Consider the following 19,916-nt stretch of genomic DNA (forward strand, 5'->3'; position numbering starts at 1 on the left):
TCTTACGACGCGCAGGGATACGATGTACCTATTCTAAATCGGGGAACACACCGGGATCATTCATCCCAGCAAGCTGGTACTCAATTTGCCATTGCTCACCTCAGAAGGATGACAGGCTGAGTCAACCCTCCTGGCATTAATTCAGCGATCAATCGGGATTCCAAACTCAGGATCCTAGGATCCCAAGCCAGCACCCGAACCGCTAAGTCAACACCAGGCTTACCAAACTCATACAACTGCTTATTATTGCAGACTCTTCTCTTCTAAAGTTGATTGACGTATTCGTTGTCATTATTGCATTGACTTTTATGGGATGCATTTTTTGAGAGATTCTTGCAGGGAGTCTAGGTAACAACAGGCAGCAACCACAACAACTGCGACGAACATCATTACTGCAAAAAAAACATCCTCAGCAAGGAGGAAATGAGGTATGTTTGTGGTTCATTTTCCAAAGACATCTTAAGATATCAACTGTGCAAAATGTTGGTCGGATAAGGAGGTTAAAAATCCTGATCAATGCCAAATAAAAGTGAATCAAAAACAAGTGCCGGACATGCCAACCTCCTCTGAATTGCTCGTATGACAGTTTAATTCACAAGACTACCTACAAACGAAAGTGAAGGTCACCCACCAAAACGATTCCGTCAATCGATGTCTGAAATCAATTTATTCTGTACAAAAAGGAAACGCAAAATGTCGTGCACTCGCTTCAAGGACTGTGTGGGGAAAAAAAAACCCAAACAAGTGTCCTTTCCTTAAAGGTGAGTTTCTATGAATATCCGTTTCAGTTTCAGTACGATTGTAGAAAGGTGGGAGGTGACATGAAGAAAGATAAATAAAATGGGAAGTGAATAAATATGATGATTCTTTAATGAACAAGCTGTTGGAACTAATAAATGTACCGTCGAGACTGATATTTGGGCATAGTGACTCAATATGACACAGTTAATTAATAAATCCCCCCCCCCCTTCCCATGCCTCCTCCCCCCAAGCCCTCTCCCTCCCACAGATCTCCCGATGTCCCTGCTCTCAAATGTTGTACTTGTGTGCTTCCCCCTCTCTCCCCATCTTGTCTACTGCTCCCCTTATTATATGTTTTATGTGTCGGTTTTTTTTTTGTGATTAATGTTAGCTCTTTCACGAGCCTCGATCTTGTATACAAAAAAAAAAAAAATCAGGGAAGTGTACCCATGGGGTCTTCAGGGATAAGAAATATCAACGTGTAGGATTTCATCGAGTCAGTGAATACATCATCATGCCTTTACGGCACTCAGAGTTCAGAGTATGTAAAGATGCTTTAGTGGCAGACTATTTGTGGCCTAGCATAAGGAAATGGCAGGAGATTCTTTCGTTTTGCACATCATTTGGACAGAGATCAGCTTGAGCATCTGTAGGACCCACAATGGTCACTCGGTTTGATATCGAGTGGACTTTTGTCCAAAGCAGGACGTTTGGAGGATTTAAATTGCATCAAACTTGTTAAAGCTCAAAATAAAAGACTTGAAAATATGTTTTCCATCAGATATGCATGTTATTGTTTATAAAGATTCTTGGACTTTTCCATTCAATCTTTTGGAACTTATGTAATAGGAAACAACAGCAAACATGCCTCAGTGTAAGAGGAGGTTCCAGTGACAAACACCCTGTTATCTTCCTCACAATGCTGTGCTTCCTCGGATATATATAGATATCTCAAAGGCCTGTACATATATATTAAATCATATACAGTCAGTACTTTCTTTTTTGAGTGATTCATGGAGTATTCGGGCATCGCATGCTGACACTGCACCCGAGCACGTAGCCATTAAACCTGTCACGATATTTAATGCCACTCGTTATTATCGTCCAGAGAGCAGTCGCTTTGTTGGACCTTCTTCAAGTTAAGCCGCATTCAACAGCTTTCCAGAGGCCTGCCAGCCGGTCAGCCAGAGATGGATGTCCTTCAGAGTTCAGTGTCAGGCCTCCATAAAAGAGGTAGTCATAGGCTTCATAGGTATTCCATCTCCAATGCATGCTGGAGTGCCAGGAGGTCTGAGTGACTGGAGACCCTCCAAAATGGCATGCTATGCTGCAACACAGAAAACCAGTGTTAGATTTCAGGCTTTAACATGAATAAAATGTCCACAAAAAAGGTGTTTCTCATGGCTGCTACTTCAATATAATACTTGTGATGCCATATCAGACAAGGAACCATGATGAAGAAACAATATGCATGTTTTTGCGTGTTTTGTGTCCTGTTTTTGTTATTTTCGTCCTGATCTATTCAGTGTGCTCGCTCTCCCACGAGCCTTGGCTGTTGATACAACATATATATATATATATATATATATATATATATATATATATATATATATACATATATATATATATACATATATATACATATATATATATATATATATATATAGATATATATATATATATATATATATATATATATATATATATATATATATATACATACATATATATATATATATATATATATATATATATATATATATATATATATATATATATATATATATATATATATATATATATATATATATATATACATATATATATATATATATATACATATATATATATATATATATACATATATATATATATATATATACACAGACTTGGCATTTAATATGGAATATTTTTTTTCTCTTGACTTGGGTTTACTTTCTGAACTCAGTATATCAATCTGGTGAGTTTCTTTTACCCTTCGGTGATGTCTTTGTTGAAAGAACCATGTCACTGATTGTCTTTCGCAGCAAGAAGTCAATAACAGGATTATATCACAGGTGGCGTGACAAAATGTAAGGACAGGTACATTTGACGATTGGCTTCAAAATCGGGTAAATAAGGGTTGTTGCGTTCTGTATTAGTGGAAAACAACTGCTGCACCTCTACAAAAGTTATTGCCGCTTCCTCTGGAGATGGTCCGTCAACTTGACAATGCTGTTTGTCATGGAGTGGTGGCTTTACGAAATTCTGGCATGAAACAGCGTGCTATTGCTCGGCAGTATGGCAGCACTCAAGGTCAGGTGTCAAAGATCCTGAAACGACATGCTCAGAGGGGTGTCCCTACTCCAATACCGAGGCCAGGACGTCCACGCAGAACCACAAGGAGAGATGATCGCCAGCTGGACTGGTTAGTCTGCAATGGCCGTACCAAGTCAGCTAATCGGCTTAGGGCTGAGTGGCAGCAACTGACAAATGTGCCTGTATCCAGAAGGCTAGTCAACCAACGACTGGTTCAAGCAGGCTATCGTGCCAGGCGTCCCCTGAGAAAGCCATGCCTGACCAAACAACACAGCCAGCGCCGATTGCAGTGGGCCAGAGAGCACCGTCAATGGCAGCCAGGATACTGGAATCACGTGACCTTCAGTGACGAGTCTAGATTTCTGGTCTATCGTCAAGATGGCCGCGTCCGAGTGCGCAGACAAGTGCATGAAGCCCACAACAAAGATTGTATAGTGCCAAGAGTCCAAGCTGGAGGTGGTGGGGTGACCGTTTGGGCTGCTTTTCATGCATGGGGCAAAACTGACCTGGTTGTTCTGAATGGAAACCTGAACCAGTTCAAGTACAGGGTTATTCTGGAAGAAACATTGCTTCCATTTGCTCGTGCAGCCTTTCGAGGAAACTTTGTCTTCCAAGATGACAATGCACGGCCTCATCGTGCTCACATGATCCAACACTTTCTTGCTGACCGTGGTGTAGAGCATATGGAGTGGCCTGCCATGTCCCGGGATATGAATCCGATAGAGAACTTGTGGGCAGAATTAACGCATCAAATCGACAACTTGGACCAGCAGCCTACCTCTGTGCGTGAATTGCAGCAGACTATTGTCACTGCATGGCAAGTGATTCCTGTCCAAACCTTGGCAAATCTCGTGAACAGCATGCCTCGACGTGTACGTGCTCTCCTGAATGCTCGTGGGGGTTACACGAAGTACTGAACTGTAATTTTACTGTCCGTAATCCCAATCATAATTTAGCTTTTGTTTTTGTTGAATTTTTTTTTGGCTAATGTGCAAAATAAAGAGATACTTCTGGAAAACGTACAGAAGTTTAACACAGTTCTGTCCGGGAATTGAGTTCGATATCAGTTTACATCACTTTCAAGGATCAATTTATTTGCTTCGAAATGTCAAATGTGGTTTTTGTTTCTTTTAAAGGTCACATTAACAAAATCTAGAATAATTTCAACATAATTCCAATGAACTTTTGGTTCTAAGTCATCTTGAAAAGTAAGTTCACCCCCACAAAAAAAATATTCCATATTAAATGCCAAGTCTGTATATATATATATATATATATATCGTTTCATTTGTGGGGTTTGGCATAATATACCTCAGGAAAGTTAGGAATGTGTAGATTGGCATGGACTGTGTGACAGGAAGAGGAAGCCCACCTCGATGTAACTAGGTTGGGAATCTGTATCGAATAAGATCGTATATGTGTCTGCACATGAGGGGTGGAGCTATGCTAATTAGGTAGGGCTTAAGGACCTTGTGTGTAATTGCCCCTGTGATTTTTCCCTTCGTTTATATTTCATCAAAAAGGGCCGCCATTACAACACCCATAATTGCCAGTATAACCGGACATTGCAATCGGCAAAGGAACCCCGCCCCGCCGACAATTCCCAAAGGACGGTTAGGCTCCGCCTCGGAGGACCGGAGTTAACAGGCCACGCCCCGAGCTTCGTGCCTGGTTAAGGAGCCACAGAGTGATGAACAGACCTCGGTGATTGGACAGAGTGTGACGTCAGCGGTGGAACATTTGAGAGCTGGGAGAGCGAAAAGGGGCCATCTCGCAATCTTGGTCTATCTTGGTGCTGGCGCTCGTTGAAGGCGGTCGCATTTTCTCTCTTGGTGCTGGCGTTCGTTGAAGGTGGTGGCATTTTCACTCTTGGTGCTGGTGTTCATTGAAGGTGGTGGCATTTTCTCTCTTGGTGCTGGTATTCGTTGAGGGCGGTCGCATTCTCTCTTAGTGCTGGCGTTCGTTGAAGGCGGTTGCATTTTATCTTTTTTCTGGCCTGCGTGAATGGCGGTCGCATTTTGGTTCGTGTGCGCTGGTGGAGTGAGTTTGGAGCATGTGTGGACCTGGTGCAGAGAAGGAGTGGTGTAGCAATCTTCGATCGTGAGGAGGCGGCGTTGCCGGCGGTTCATGGAGCTCATGGCATCTCAGATGGCATGGAGAGCACGTGGAGACCGCCGGCCCGAATTACCTCACATTCGTGGTGCAGCGAAAGCACGGCTCTGCGCCATCTTGAGCAGGTTGACACACAGCCATTTGGCTGACCGACCAGACCTGTGACGACCACCAAGCCCTCGTTGAGACCGGAGCTAAGTGGCTGCACGACATAAACATTATTTATTTTCCTTGACTTTTATTTTCCCCTTGTTCGTATCTGAGTCAGATGGAGGGGCCCTCATTTCGGAATTTTAGCTTACCTTACCTTTCGTTGTTCCCTTGCATTAATCTAATAAACCCATTATTTGTTGCACGTTACTTTGTGTTCTGTCTCGTTTATATTCGTGGTGGGTTCGAGGAAACCCAGTGAACTCCGTGCAGGTAAACCCTTGCTACTGTCCACCCCGCGCGTGTCACTACTGCCAAATTGGGTATACGCCTTGGAGTAAAGCTTGTTTCGGTCGTCCGTCACCCAGGGGTCTTGACCCCGGTGACACGAGAATATGTATATATTCTCGTTGTTGTTTGTGGCCGTTGTTTGCGGCGGTGGCTGTTTGCCGCTGTGGTCTTGATTAGCGGCTGCAGTCGTTTGCCGCTGCGTTTGCCGCTGCGTTTGCCGCTTTGCCTCCTCGACCTTGGCCTCGTACTCGTCCCTTCGCTCCTGCCTGGCATGGCTCTGAGGTACTCCGCCGCAAGGCTTCTTCTGCTCAATACCCGCTCCACCCCATCATGCATCTCTGCCATCAAATCAAATGGACTCCTCCGACGACCCAGGTACATTCACCGTGGCTCCGGTCGTAAGTTTGTTTATTTGCAATCAGGTCACTCCATCCCCGTCCTCTGGTCGGCTCAGCGCACTCTCACTCTTCGTCCCAGCGCACCTGGTCACAGCAACCCACATGATCGCACCTCCTGCCTACGAACCCTGGCTAAATCACCTGAATTCATCCCTGCTGTTCAAAACAACATCAAGCTCACCCTGTTCAACACCCGGTCCCTCAACAACAAATGCCTCATCCTGAACGAATACATCCTGGATAACAAACTGGACTTTCTCTGTCTCACCGAAACCTGGCAACAACTTCCGCTTCCGGTCCGGTCTGGAGAGGACGCTGGCGTTACTTGTTCGCTGCTTCTCCGACTGGGCCATTGTACATAGTTTGCTTTTCTGGTGGTCGTGGCGGATTTTTGACCGTTGGGTCTGCCCTCTGCTCGGTCCCGGCTCTGCTCCTGGCTTCGCCTGCCCGGCTCCTCCACTGTTTCCTCAGGCCCGCTCCCGTTGTTTGTGGCCGTTGTTTGCGGCGGTGGCTGTTTGCCGCTGTGGTCTTGATTAGCGGCTGCAGTCGTTTGCCGCTGCGTTTGCCGCTGCGTTTGCCGCTTTGCCTCCTCGACCTTGGCCTCGTACTCGTCCCTTCGCTCCTGCCTGGCATGGCTCTGAGGTACTCCGCCGCAAGGCTTCTTCTGCTCAATACCCGCTCCACCCCATCATGCATCTCTGCCATCAAATCAAATGGACTCCTCCGACGACCCAGGTACATTCACCGTGGCTCCGGTCGTAAGTTTGTTTATTTGCAATCAGGTCACTCCATCCCCGTCCTCTGGTCGGCTCAGCGCACTCTCACTCTTCGTCCCAGCGCACCTGGTCACAGCAACCCACACGATCGCACCTCCTGCCTACGAACCCTGGCTAAATCACCTGAATTCATCCCTGCTGTTCAAAACAACATCAAGCTCACCCTGTTCAACACCCGGTCCCTCAACAACAAATGCCTCATCCTGAACGAATACATCCTGGATAACAAACTGGACTTTCTCTGTCTCACCGAAACCTGGCAACAACCTCTGGACTACTACACACTTAACCTCACCACACCCAATGGATATTCCTACGTCAATAAACCATGCTCGGAGGGCCGAGGTGGTGGAATTGCCGTTATCCACCGTCAAGACATCAAGACCAACCTCATCTCCATCTCATCTGCTCCATCATTTGAACACCTGGCTTTAAAACTCTCTGGTCACACGCAGTCAGTCATGGCTGTCGTCTACCGCCCTCCCAAACCACACCCATCATTCCTGTCTGACTTCTCCTACTTTCTGACCCAGCTATGTTCCCTCTCCCCCTCAATCCTCCTCCTTGGTGATTTCAATATCCACATGGACTCCACTGACTCCACAATAACCACTGACTTCACTGATTTACTCACCTGCTTTAACCTCACTCAACATGTCGACTTTCCTACCCATATCCGTGGTCACATTTTGGACCTTGTCTGCTCCTCTGGATTAAGTTTGCACCATCTCTATGGCTCCGACCTCACCCTCTCTGACCACTTAGCCATCACTCTGACCATCAACATCCCCGCCCCAACACCAAGGCATTATCGCACAATCAACTTCCGTAAGCTAAACGCTCTTTCACCTACCTCATTCTCATCCACCCTCTCTGAAAAAATGTCCACTTCTCCCTTCATTGACCTCCACACCCCTTCCGACCTCACTGACTACTACAACCACACTCTCTCCTCCTGCCTTGACCAGCTTGCACCTGTAAAAACCAAAACAGTTTCTTTCACCCATTCTGCTCCCTGGTTTACCCCTGAACTCCACCTGATGAAAACTCGTGCTCGCCAACTTGAAAGACTCCGCAATAAAACGGGTCTCACAGTTCACTCCCAAGCCTACAAGGACCACATACAACACTACAAAGATGCCCTCTCCCACGCCCGCTCTGCCTACTACTCTCAAATTATCCACTCTGGCTCCGGAAACCCAAAAGCACTCTTCTCGACAATAAACAAACTCCTCCGCCCCCTGAACACCACCACCCAGTCATTCACAGTAGACAACTGCATCTCCTTCCTCTCTTTCTTCCAACGCAAAATTGACAACATCTACAACAGCTTGACCACCGCCGCACCCGCTCCCCCTCCAACCACCTGCCCCCCCTTGTCCTGCCATCCCCTGTCTCAGTTCTCCCCAATCTCCCCTACTGACCTCTCTGAACTCCTCATAGGAATGAAAACTGCCACCTGCACTCTTGACCCCATCCCCTCCAGCTTTGTCAAAGCCTCCCTCCCTGCTCTCTCTCCACTTATCATTGCAACAATAAACTCCTCCCTGTCTACAGGCATCGTCCCACCTTCCCTCAAAATTGCTGCTGTTACCCCCATTCTAAAAAAACCTGGTCTAAACCCTGACACCCTAAACAACTTCAGACCCATCTCCAACCTACCCTTTCTGTCAAAAGTTTTGGAACGCGCTGTAGCCACTCAACTCAAACATCATCTCTCTGCCAATAACCTGTATGAAACATTCCAATCCGGATTCCGCTCCAACCACAGTACTGAAACTGCTCTCCTCAAAATCACCAACGACCTTCTCCTCTCCTCTGACGCTGGCAACCTCAACATTCTCGTCCTCCTCGACCTCAGCGCTGCCTTTGACACCATCGATCACACTATCCTCCTCACCCGACTTGAATCCACCTTTAACGTTACCGGCACTGCCCTCTCTTGGATTAAATCATACCTCTCTGACAGATGCCAGTTCATCTCCATCAATAACTGCAAATCCCCCACTGCTCCCCTCCCCCAAGGTGTCCCCCAAGGTTCAGTTCTTGGCCCCCTCCTCTTCATCCTTTACCTGTCCCCGCTCGGTCACTTAATCCGCCGTCATGGTCTCCAATTCCACTGCTTCGCCGATGACATCCAGCTTTTCATCTCCACCAAGTCCGTCTCCACCGACACCCACTCTATCCTGACAAACTGCATCACTGAAATAAAATCCTGGCTTCAAATCAACTTCCTCAAGCTTAACTGTGATAAATCTGAAATAATCATCATTGGCCCAAAAACGCTCACAAAATCCACCCATAACTTTGCCCTCAACATCGACGGTATCCCAGTATCCACCTCCCCTCACATCCGGAATCTTGGCGTCATCTTTGACCAAACCCTTTCCTTCGACAAATACACTAAACAGATCACAAAGTCAGCCTTCTTTCACCTGAAAAACATTGCCCGTCTCCGCTCATCCCTCTCCTCCACGGCTGCAGAAACCCTCATCCACGCCTTCATCACCTCCCGTCTGGACTACTGCAATAGCCTCCTCTATGGTTCACCCTCAAAAATCACCAATAAACTCCAATACATTCAGAACTCCGCTGCCCGTCTACTCACCCATTCTCGGACCCGTGACCACATCACCCCCGTCCTTTACAAGCTTCACTGGCTCCCCATCCCCCAGAGAATCCAGTACAAAATCCTCCTCTTGACATACAAAGCCCTCCATAACCTGGCCCCATCCTACCTGGCTGACCTCCTCTCCAGACACACTCCCACCCGCAACCTCCGCTCTGCTGGTACCAACCTCCTGACCCCCTCCATCCGGACCAAATTCAGATCCTGGGGGGACAGGGCCTTCTCCATCGCTGCTCCCACCCTCTGGAACTCACTACCTCACACCATCAGAGACTCCTCCTCACTCACCACATTCAAAACATCACTAAAGACCCACCTGTTCAACACTGCATTCAACATTCAACCCACAGCATTTAACCCCTGACTATCTCTTCTCCTTCTCCCTCCTTTTGCTTTAAATATTTCCCTATTGATTCTTGTCTTTTTGCAATTGTTGTTTTCATGTATTGTTATGCATTATGTTTGCCACTCTGTCAAAGCGCCTTTGGGCTTCTGGAAAAGCGCTATACAAAATAAATGAATTATTATTATTATTATTATATATTAGGGTGGTGCTCAAAATAAATTTTTTAAAATATTTACTGGGACATGGCTTTATGTTGTTCCTTTTGTTCCAAAATGAAAAGACACCAAATATGAAAGCAATCTGATTTTATTTAGGGGTGCCACATCAGCCTTCAAACTAAAGGTGTCTACAAAACTTTTCTATATATGGATCGAAAGCAAAACCAGAAGTTTGTTTTATGAAAATCCACCCTCCACTCACTTTCTTTGTATTCTAGCAAACACAAGTTACAATAGCTGCACAAATAGCAGTATATTGCTATGAAAACTCAAATTCAATGATAACAATCCAAATGTTCAGTTCATAAAATGAAGAGACACCATATCACATAATATAAAAAAACCCAAATATAATGAGAAATGTAACTCCTATTTCTGGGCCTGTTTCACCACTGTTTCCTTCTTGGCATCGGGGTACATCTTCCTGTGAGCAGCAACAACTTGGAGCAGAGCTTGCTTTTGCTCTTCATCCTTTGTAAGGAGCTTATTGTAGTCTTGTATCAATGCGACACCCCTTTCTGCCCTGTCGTTCACCACGACTAAGCCACTGGCGGCTTTCTTTCCTTCCTGAAAGCTGGTTTCTTGCTCCCATGAACCAGGATCCTTATCCATCCAATCAGTTGGGGTCCCTAGGATGCTGAAGAAATGCTTGGTGTGTTTTGTTATGAGGCCAGCGATTGACAGGGCGGTTCCTCGTTTGATAGCTGGTCTCTTTGGAGAGGGGTTTTCACCGTCATTTTTCAATGCTTCAATCATATTGATCTTGCTTTCTTTGTCAATTCTGGTGTCAAAGAATGCAAATGCCACTAGTACTGGGCTCATGTACCACGTGTGGCGGCCAAGTGCCTTCAAGGCTGCCTGAGCCATCTTCTGATTGATTTGTTCAAACTTTTCCAACTTCTTGAAGAGGTTAATGTCATTCAGGGGAGCCTCAATAGCTTGTGGAGCCCGAAACCAAGCCTGTACATACACAAGGCAGACAAAAATGTTGAAGGCTCGGAGTTCTCTCGCCTCTCGAAGTGTCAAGTGGAACTCTGACCGAAACATGAACACCTGTAGTGAATATAGTGCTGTTGCCATCCATCTGGCTCTGTGCATTGCTCCTGGAGCCATGATCCGGATTCCACGAGGTGGGATTCCTCCCATGTAGATGACAGTCAGTTCTAGGAGTTCACGATAATCATCTCGTGGCTGCTGATCTTTCAAACACACAAGAGCAAATTCCAGAGCTTCATCCATCATGTCATTGTTCTGTGCAAACTCAGCTGCCGTATCAGGATCTGTGAATCCATTTTTTGGTTGGTGATGGGCAATGGACGGCCACTCCGCCTGAAACCGCTTTAAAAGCTGGATGTCAGGGCCTGATGAAGGACCGAATAGAGTGGTGAAAACATCTCCCAGAATGATTTCGTGCGCATGATGGCGGCAAGCCAAATGAATTAGTTCAGTCTGTAGCTTCTTTTCAATGAGGACAGCAGCCCCTCCACGAACACCTGAATTGCTGGCCGTTGTGTCAAAAGACAAAGCCTTCACCTTGCCCACAAGGTTCCAGCTCTTCAGTGTGTCCACTACAGCGGTTGCCATAGCTTCTCCTCCCCCGTCAGGTAACTTGGGAACATTCAACAGCTGCTCCATTCCATGGTACTGGTTGGACACAAGGATTGGAAGACGATCCACCTTCACATGCACAAAATCTCCAGTGACATCGGGAAGAAGCTTTCCATCCCAATCGACCACTAAAGGACCCTGCACATTATGATGAAATGCTTCTTTTATTTCGTCCATGATTTTGCATCGATGCATCATGCGATTCCGCCGCACTGTCCATCGGTTCAGTGCCAGCTCTGCAGGATCCCATCCTACTGCTCTACAAATGGATGCCAAGTTGTGGACAGCCATTCGGTCACTTGTTTTCGTACGATCCAAAGAAGCTGTGACTTCAGGAGTGACAATGTTGATAGCCTTCTTTTCTTGGGACGAGATATCCCACCATCAGATGATGAAGAACCAGCCTGTGCCGTGGTCTCAGAGTCAGAGTCTGAGTCTGTGACTTCCATAGCAGTAGCACCCTTCATGACCATTTCCTGTCTCTTATTTTCCTTCTCTGCCTTAGTCTTCTCCTTTTCTTCCCTTTCTTTCTTTCGCTTCGTTTTTGCTTCCAACACAGTGTCTACAGATCCCATTGAAGCCTTCCTCTCTGAGAATTGATCGTGAAGAAACTTCCTGTCCTCGGGGTTGGTGATTATGGCCTCCGAATCTGCATGCCTAAGATCAAACGTCTTCTCCAAGGAGGCCTTGAAGGATGCTTCCTTTTTCTTTTGGGTCGCACCACCCCGCTTTGCACCTTTTTGGAGGCTCCTCCATTCTTCATATAGCCTCTCCAAACGATGGATGCAGTGCTGCTTCGTCGTTGTAGGTAGGTGAGCTTTTTCCCAGAACTTCACAACCTCTTCAATGGTGAGGGTTGCACTCTCCCGGGCAGTGCAATTCTCCTTCTTCAGGTGATGGAAAAACAGGACAAGAGATTGATGCACAGTCGGGAGCTTGGCACCTTTGATGGCATCTCCAGAAGTGGACCCAATGAGATACACATTATCCTGAGCCCGAGTTTTCAATGAAACACTGGTACTAGCACATGCCATATCTGCAAAATACGCAAGAATGTGGGTAAAATCCTGTTAATTCTTACTCCACAGGGTCACCCTCTACAAAAGAGCCACAGTCAATAAGTTAGGCCTACATATTACACACTAAAAAAGCGTACCCCTGACCCCGGGAACCCGTACAAAACATGCATGAAAATTGCCCAGATAGTGATCATAGGAAGTCTCAAAACTGTATGTATAATATATTGTATATAACTATATATATAATGTATAATGTGTATTTATGTATATTTATTATTTAATGTATATTTTATGTATAAATTTAATGTATATTTAATTATAATGTATATATATATTGTATAACTATATATTTATTTATTATATTTACATTTTAATATATTATATTTATTTTTATATATTATTTAATGTATTATATTTGTCTATATTTGTATAATTGTCTATCGTATAATTGTATATATAATGTATAATATAATATATATTCTTATTATTTAATGTATATTTACTATATATTTATTTTTAATATTATATTTAATGTATATATATAATTATGTATTTATTTTGTGTTTATACAACCCAAAAAATGGGAATTCCTATTTTTGCATGGGGGAAAATTCATCACTGATGTGGCACCCCATAAATATTATTGGATTCCATTCAAATTTGGTGTGGTTTCCTTTGACACCAAAGGAACACAAATAGACCATGTCCCGGAGAAAATCTGCATTTTTATTTTTTGAAGCCCACCCTAATATATATATATATATATATATATATATATATATATATATATATATATATATATATATATATATATATATATATAGTAACGGTTTTGGGAAACCCTGCACTTGGTGTAATTATTGTAAATACCACCCTCTGTAAATGTAATGATCCTTGTAAATACCTCCATTTGTGTAAAGGTCAAAGGTCGTCCCTGTAGCTAGTCCATCGCATACACGTAGCAAATAATAGGCTTCCCTCATTAGTTATTTCATTATTATGTGTTTCAGAATAAGGCTCTGTGTCCATTAGTTGATCTTGCGCTGCACCAAAATCAAATAAGATAGGTCCCTTTCAGTTCCCCAATCATCTCTTCCAAGTGCCAGTAACAGTTGGGCTGTTTTCGTTGGCGTTCGTCGCCGTTGCATTGGGCTGTTTTCGGTGGCGTTCGCCACCGTTGCATTGGACTGTTTTCTTCGCCCCAAACTCCATTACGCACGAGGCCAAGAACGGAGAGATGGGGGGAGGAGCCGCCAGAGCACGGGCGTGGTACCACCTTGTCATCAAAGGTGGAGCCAGAGAGCCCTTGCCGACCAACGAGCGCCGAGGTGAGCCAACCGGTAGGCATGTCATCGAAGTTGGCCGCTTCATCGCACCACGCGCAATATAAGCGCGAGCGCAAGCCTTTTCGTGGCAGATGATCGAGGGAGCCAGAGGCATGTCAAAGCGAAAACCAGCCCTGCCGCGTGAAAGGGGATACATGTGCCTGCTGCCGCCTTGCTCGCTCCAGCCCGGAGCGGACCTGTTGCTGTGCCCTGCCAAAGCTTCCAGCCCTGTGGTCCCACCTTCTTCTCCCTCCAGCAATTCCTGCTTCAATTCCCCATTCGTGTGCGTGAGTTCGTTCTGTCTGTATTGTCCTGGGTATAAGTAAACTTGTTTAAGTTAACCACTGCACTGTGTATCTGCTTTTCCATTGTCCCTGTAAATTACATTTCTTTTCTTCTCTTGCTTTGGTTGTGTGTAAATAATTAATAAATACCTGTGTTCTTTCTTTACCCCTTTTGCTTCTTCACATCCGTTCGTTTTAGAGGTTTCCACATTGAGTACCTGTGGCATGATTTGGCCAACGCTTTATGAATCGGGTTTAGTCTGTTAAATGGCTCGAACCGCGGGCTGCTAAAAAACGCTCGGCAAATAACATTTTGTCCGGGGTTCGAGCAGAGTTACCCACCTGCCTTGTGGAGCGGGGTAGCTTCAGGATCGGAGACGGCCAGTGCAAATAGCAGGGGGATTAACCCCCCCCCCCCCCCCCCCCCGCTAAGGGGAGCGCCGTACTCCGTTTCCGTAACAATATATATGTATATATATATAACATCATATTACAAAATACTCAGCAGCATTTTACTCTGTTTACATTGAAGCCAAGATGTTATGGATTAGGTCCTTAGTGGTGCAGGTTATTGAAGAACAATTGGTGGCAAACCTTCTTTGCAGCCTGTTCTTCCTCTGACCCATCACCCACCACCACGTAAACCACTTTTTGACCAAAACGGGAGGTGATGCGCTCGAAACAACTTTCTTTGCCTGCTGGAATTGCAATTTATGAACATCATGGGATAAAATAAACAAGAAGTATTGGTGAACTTAAAAAAAGGCATAAGGTAAGTAAAAAAAAAGTTGCAGTTTTCATATGGTGAACATGATTTTAAATAGGACATTTTATTGATGCAACAACATTTTGGCTTTGTCGTCAAATTTTCAACAAACCTTTATTGTGAAAACAGTAATGAAAACATTTTACATTTATTATTATTTTAACTGTTGATTTCGCCGGGTTTCGTTCGAATACAAAGCGGACGTGGATGGACGTTGCATTTTGAGATGCTTTGGAGTTGCAACTTTGTTTGGGGAAATACCCTCCAGTCAAATTTGAGAAAGCTTTCTTTATTACAAAATAAAATCATTTATTTTATATCTCATTAGCTGTGCCAACCAGTTGCTTCGCTGATGGGTTTAATAAAAGGATAGCATGTTGCACTTCACAAACATATTGTCTTCCTGTGAGTTTCAATGCGCATGTAGAATGAAGTGAAACATGAAAAAATGATATTATTTAACACGTGGTGTTGTTGTTGCTGCTGTTGTCATAGCTTTTGTTGTTTGAGTGCTCTTTCCGTGTCCTTTTATATATATTTCCCATTGTTTCCAGATGTATTGTTGTATATAATTGTGTGTGCTCCTTCCGTGTCTGTCACACGTTATTCTAAAGGGTTCCTGCTGTGGTTGAATTAACATTCGGGCAATACCCTGGCACTCACCTGGTAGAATAAACAGTATACTGCACTGACTAAAGGTATTTGAAACAAATTTCAATGCTTTCTAGAAGACAGGGCAGCATGTCGAATCATAATAATAATCATAAGACTTTAAACAAACAAACAAAGAAATACCTATTTTGGGGGCAACCCACCCTCCCTCCCCCAACCCCATATACCTCCTGAGACCCCAATTTTTCTCATGCCTTGAACAAACATTGGTACATCATGGGTGATTAAGGTTGTGGTGAAGTTTCATCGAAATTGTGTATGCAGTTTCTGAAAAGAAAGCAAATATCTATTTTGGGGGGCAACCCCCCCCCCCAATAGACCCCCAAAGGGGCAGATTTTTTAATGCCGTGAACAATCATTGGTACAGCACGGGTGGTGACGGTTGTGGTCAAGTTTCATCGAAATAGTGTGTGTAGTTTCAGAGGAAAAAGGAAATTCAAATTTTGGGGGTCAGACCTGGATCCACTTTGACCCCGGTAAACCCACTTTGACCCCAATTTTTTTAAATTCCTTGAACAAACTTTAGTCACAACACAACAAATTTTATTTGTGCCAAATCTGGTCGCAATCCCATCAGCGGTTTCTGAGAAGAAGTTTCAAGTGTTTACGGATGGACGGACTGACGGACTGAGGATGGACAGACTGATGTTCTGACGGACGGACAACGTGCCATCGCATAAGCTCCCCTGAACTTTATTCCAGGTGAGCTCATCAAAATGTTACTGGTGGAACCGCTGCATTAAGCTCACTACCCGCACGAGATTCTAATCGGAGTGGGGATGGAGGTGGCAAAAATGCAATTGGCATCTTCTGTCATCGAGCCGGCAAGCGGGTAGCAGCAATTCGCATTTATTGCCGCATCTGATGCAATTTAAATGCTCTATTGGCGGCAAAGTGCTGCATTTGAAACTATTTGTTGGATATAAGTAGCCTTTTGAGCCGAGGGTCCATAAATAAAATTTTGTTTTGGTGTCAAAGCCGGTAACCAATTGGAAATTAATTGTTGGATAATCGTGCTTCTTCTTCTTTAATGGCAGAAAGATAGCCTTTTTAAAACAGGCACCTTTATGTTTAAACAGACACACACTTTTTATTTCAAGTAAATCGATTTATTAACTTTCCAACAGTAAAGGGTGTTTCCCTAAAGAATGCCATTTTGTCCCGACCGGATGCACACCTCAGACCTTAATAATTTTTCATCGATTTTCCGCCAGCGGCTTTCACAAGATTCAAATGCGTTCTAAATGACCTCAACAAATTGCAGAAGAGGTCAGTATCACCTTTCATTCCTTCCAAGACCTCATTGATTATATCCATTAAACGGTCACGGTAACACTGTTCGCTCTCCGAAAAATCCAACAAGCGGTCTTCAACTCGCTCTTTCATAATGGCTCCAAGGTTCTCCGCTGGATTGAGGTCTGGTGAATTTCCAGGCCATTGCCCAAAGCCAATGCTGTGCAGCCTTAACGGGCCTGAGAGTGTCTGCAAAAAGCTTGCGTGCAATTCCAAACGCGACACAGGTGATCCTTAGAGCGACGAGTTTTTTGGTCATATCTAAAAAAAAATGAGGAAAAAAGAAAAAAATTGAGATTTTTTTGGAGACCTTTCACCTCGCAGCGCACGCGTTGTTGAGACTTGCTTCAATTAATTATAATCACTTGTACGTTCACATTGCGGTATGTGTGAGCGCGAAATTCGTTTCGGGAAAAAAAGCATTCTTTAGGGAAACACCTTTTACCATGTTTATTGTCAAAAGCATGACAGACACACACGGATGGACACATCTCCATGTTGTAATAAATATATCACCTAGAACTACCGTAGACCAATTATTTCATGATTTGAGATAACTGAACCTTAGAGACATCCCAACAAAGTATTTTCCTGTGCCAATATGTTAACAAACATATGCCCTGTTATTTTCGCAAACTCTCATTGTAATTACTGGTACACCTGCTCACTATGGGAGCGGCAGGAAGGGTCATTCCTCTTTGGGGTATATAGATTGCAGTCGATGTATGGTCGGATCTCAAGAACATTGGGTGTGTGTTCATTTCCCAAGTTTTTTGTGGAGAGATCGCCAAGTGGTTTAAGCATTCGAGCAAGCACTCCATTCAAAACCGTTAAGGAACAGCTGGCTTGGCAAGCGCTTGCTCGCTGCTTGGTAAATGAGGACAACCCATGCTTCCTCCCTTTCAGTTTCGTGTTAAACAGCAGGAGCGAGTTTCAAAAGTTCGCTATGAAAAACGCCACGTCAGCGGCAGGAAGGGTCATGTTATTAACCCAACTCTTTGGGGGTATATAGAGTACAGATCTTCACTCAGTTCTGTAAGTAAAACTTACCTCACGGATGTCAGGCTTCCTCCAAATTTCTTTATTTAGTGTTATAAACAGCATTAGCGATTGTTAAAAAAGCTATTCATACGTGTTTGTGGTTTATAATATTTTTACTTCCGGTAGAGGCCGTTGCTCCCATGAAAACGCCATGATAAGCTATTTCTAAACATTGACTCGACGTTTGTTCAAGGAGGAAAAACCCCTTGGGGAGGTGGGATATTATTGGTATTAATTATGTTTTGTAATAACATTAATATTTTGCTGTTATCATTAGTTTTGTTGTGAGAAGCGGCCTTGGGAAAACGCCACGATAAAGTTAATTTCATCTGGATATACACCTCAACATGCAACCCCATTGACGGCAATGACGGGGAAAACCCGCTCGGAGGATAAAACACCCTTGGGGAGGGGGGGGAAATGATTGCAGTACAACCTTAATTGTGTAACCCTTAGTCATCCTGACATGTTTGGTTGAGATTGGATAAGTAACGTCGGAATATATCGCGGTCAAAAAATCATCAGACAGACAGACGCCAAATTGCGTATTTTAGTATGATGAATACCATAAATATGACACTACATCCTCTACCCTGACATACATCTTCCAAAACATAGAACACTTTATTTTCAGCACAACATTAATGTTGCAGGTCCAAAAATATGGAACAACATTTCCTTTGACAAAAGAAATACACCCTCATTGAATAGTTTGAAATGCAGATTAAAGCATTTTTTTTGATTTCAGAATATTCTATATGACACAGCAGGTCGGAGGTATTTCTTGTTTTGAACATTGCCTACACATATTACTCTTACATTTGACATATTACGTTGAGTGTTTATTTTTGTACATCCGCCATGGATTGTGTTGTGTTATGTAATGTCAGTGTTGCACGCATCTGGCGTTGATTGATTGGTTGCTATGTATATTCCTTTTGTATGTATCATGGAATTCCTACTGCCAGCTTTGTCCTTTTAGGGGAATTATGCCATTACATTTGATTTCATTCATACTATTTGGTGGAAATAAATGCTATTTTTTGACATTTATTGATTGATTGATGTGGCATACAATTAAATGATTATTAATTGGTGTTCAAAAGCAATGACTTACCGGTCTTACTGGCACTGTAGATGTTCTCGATGGGAAATACTTCTCCCAGGCCATATAAAAGCAGCTTAGAGATCGCTGGCACCAACTGCGTTGTTGTTACAAGCACGTTGACACTGCTGCCCCTGCTGGGCACGTACAGCTTCCTGGTATCACAGAGTCTATCTTGAAATCAAACATGAAGTACACACTGCCAATGCTGTTCAACAACTAGCCCCAAGTAATGAGCTGGGTATCATCCATCGTGAGTTGTATTGAAACATTGTAAGAGCACTATCTGTGCAATGTCATTTGGGCCTTGCCATGGGGCATCACCTGGAGTGAACAATGGAGAGAGACTTCAGAGCAATGGTGAGCCAGGATTCGGTCAGAGTCTCAATCTCGGCACGAAGCTGCAACCACAGCTCAGCTTTGACTGGAGAGAGCAAATCTGACAAAGAGTTCCATATATTTAGATTAGAATGGAGCACTCATACCTGCAGATCCTAGGTGGAAGAATCTAATCATCATGTAGTTCATGAAGATCTTCTATGACTGAGCCCAGAAATTCCAAGGAAATGTTAGGAAACTCATTCACAGCACAAAAGATGACTTGAACCATCAAATTTGGTAATATATTTCAGTCTCAATGCTTTGTTAACAAAGGTCGAAGCAATGCAAGGTGATGAATTTACCGGCCAGATTGTTGCCATACATGGTGTAAATCTCCTTGACACGTCGGTAGCGGAATGCCAGCTTCCGCATCCAGTCAACTCCGCCACGCACACCCGTGGCCAAGCACATACCTCCACCCATGGCAGAAGGAAAACCATCCGCGGCGAAATTGTACAAACTG

General features: G+C 44.1%; 1 protein-coding gene across 1 annotated transcript in view; it reads right to left on the bottom strand.

Annotated features, from left to right (window-relative positions):
- Positions 1–652: 652 nt before the first annotated feature.
- LOC137432982 (protein phosphatase EYA4-like) overlaps positions 653–19,916 on the bottom strand; it is a 153,191-nt gene continuing 133,927 nt past the window's right edge. Inside the window, exons 12-16 of the mRNA XM_078783782.1 lie at positions 19,756–19,913; positions 19,397–19,511; positions 19,085–19,227; positions 14,790–14,893; positions 653–2,068 (exon numbers count right to left, since the gene is read on the bottom strand). Coding sequence (XP_078639908.1) covers positions 1,988–2,068; positions 14,790–14,893; positions 19,085–19,227; positions 19,397–19,511; positions 19,756–19,913 — 601 coding nt within the window. The 3' untranslated portion in view covers positions 653–1,987. The remainder of the gene's footprint in view (positions 2,069–14,789; positions 14,894–19,084; positions 19,228–19,396; positions 19,512–19,755; positions 19,914–19,916) is intronic.

The sequence above is a fragment of the Myxine glutinosa genome, chromosome 8 (assembly GCF_964187855.1).
Source record: "Myxine glutinosa chromosome 8, kmMyxGlut1.1, whole genome shotgun sequence".
Classification (NCBI taxonomy): Eukaryota; Metazoa; Chordata; class Myxini; order Myxiniformes; family Myxinidae; genus Myxine; species Myxine glutinosa.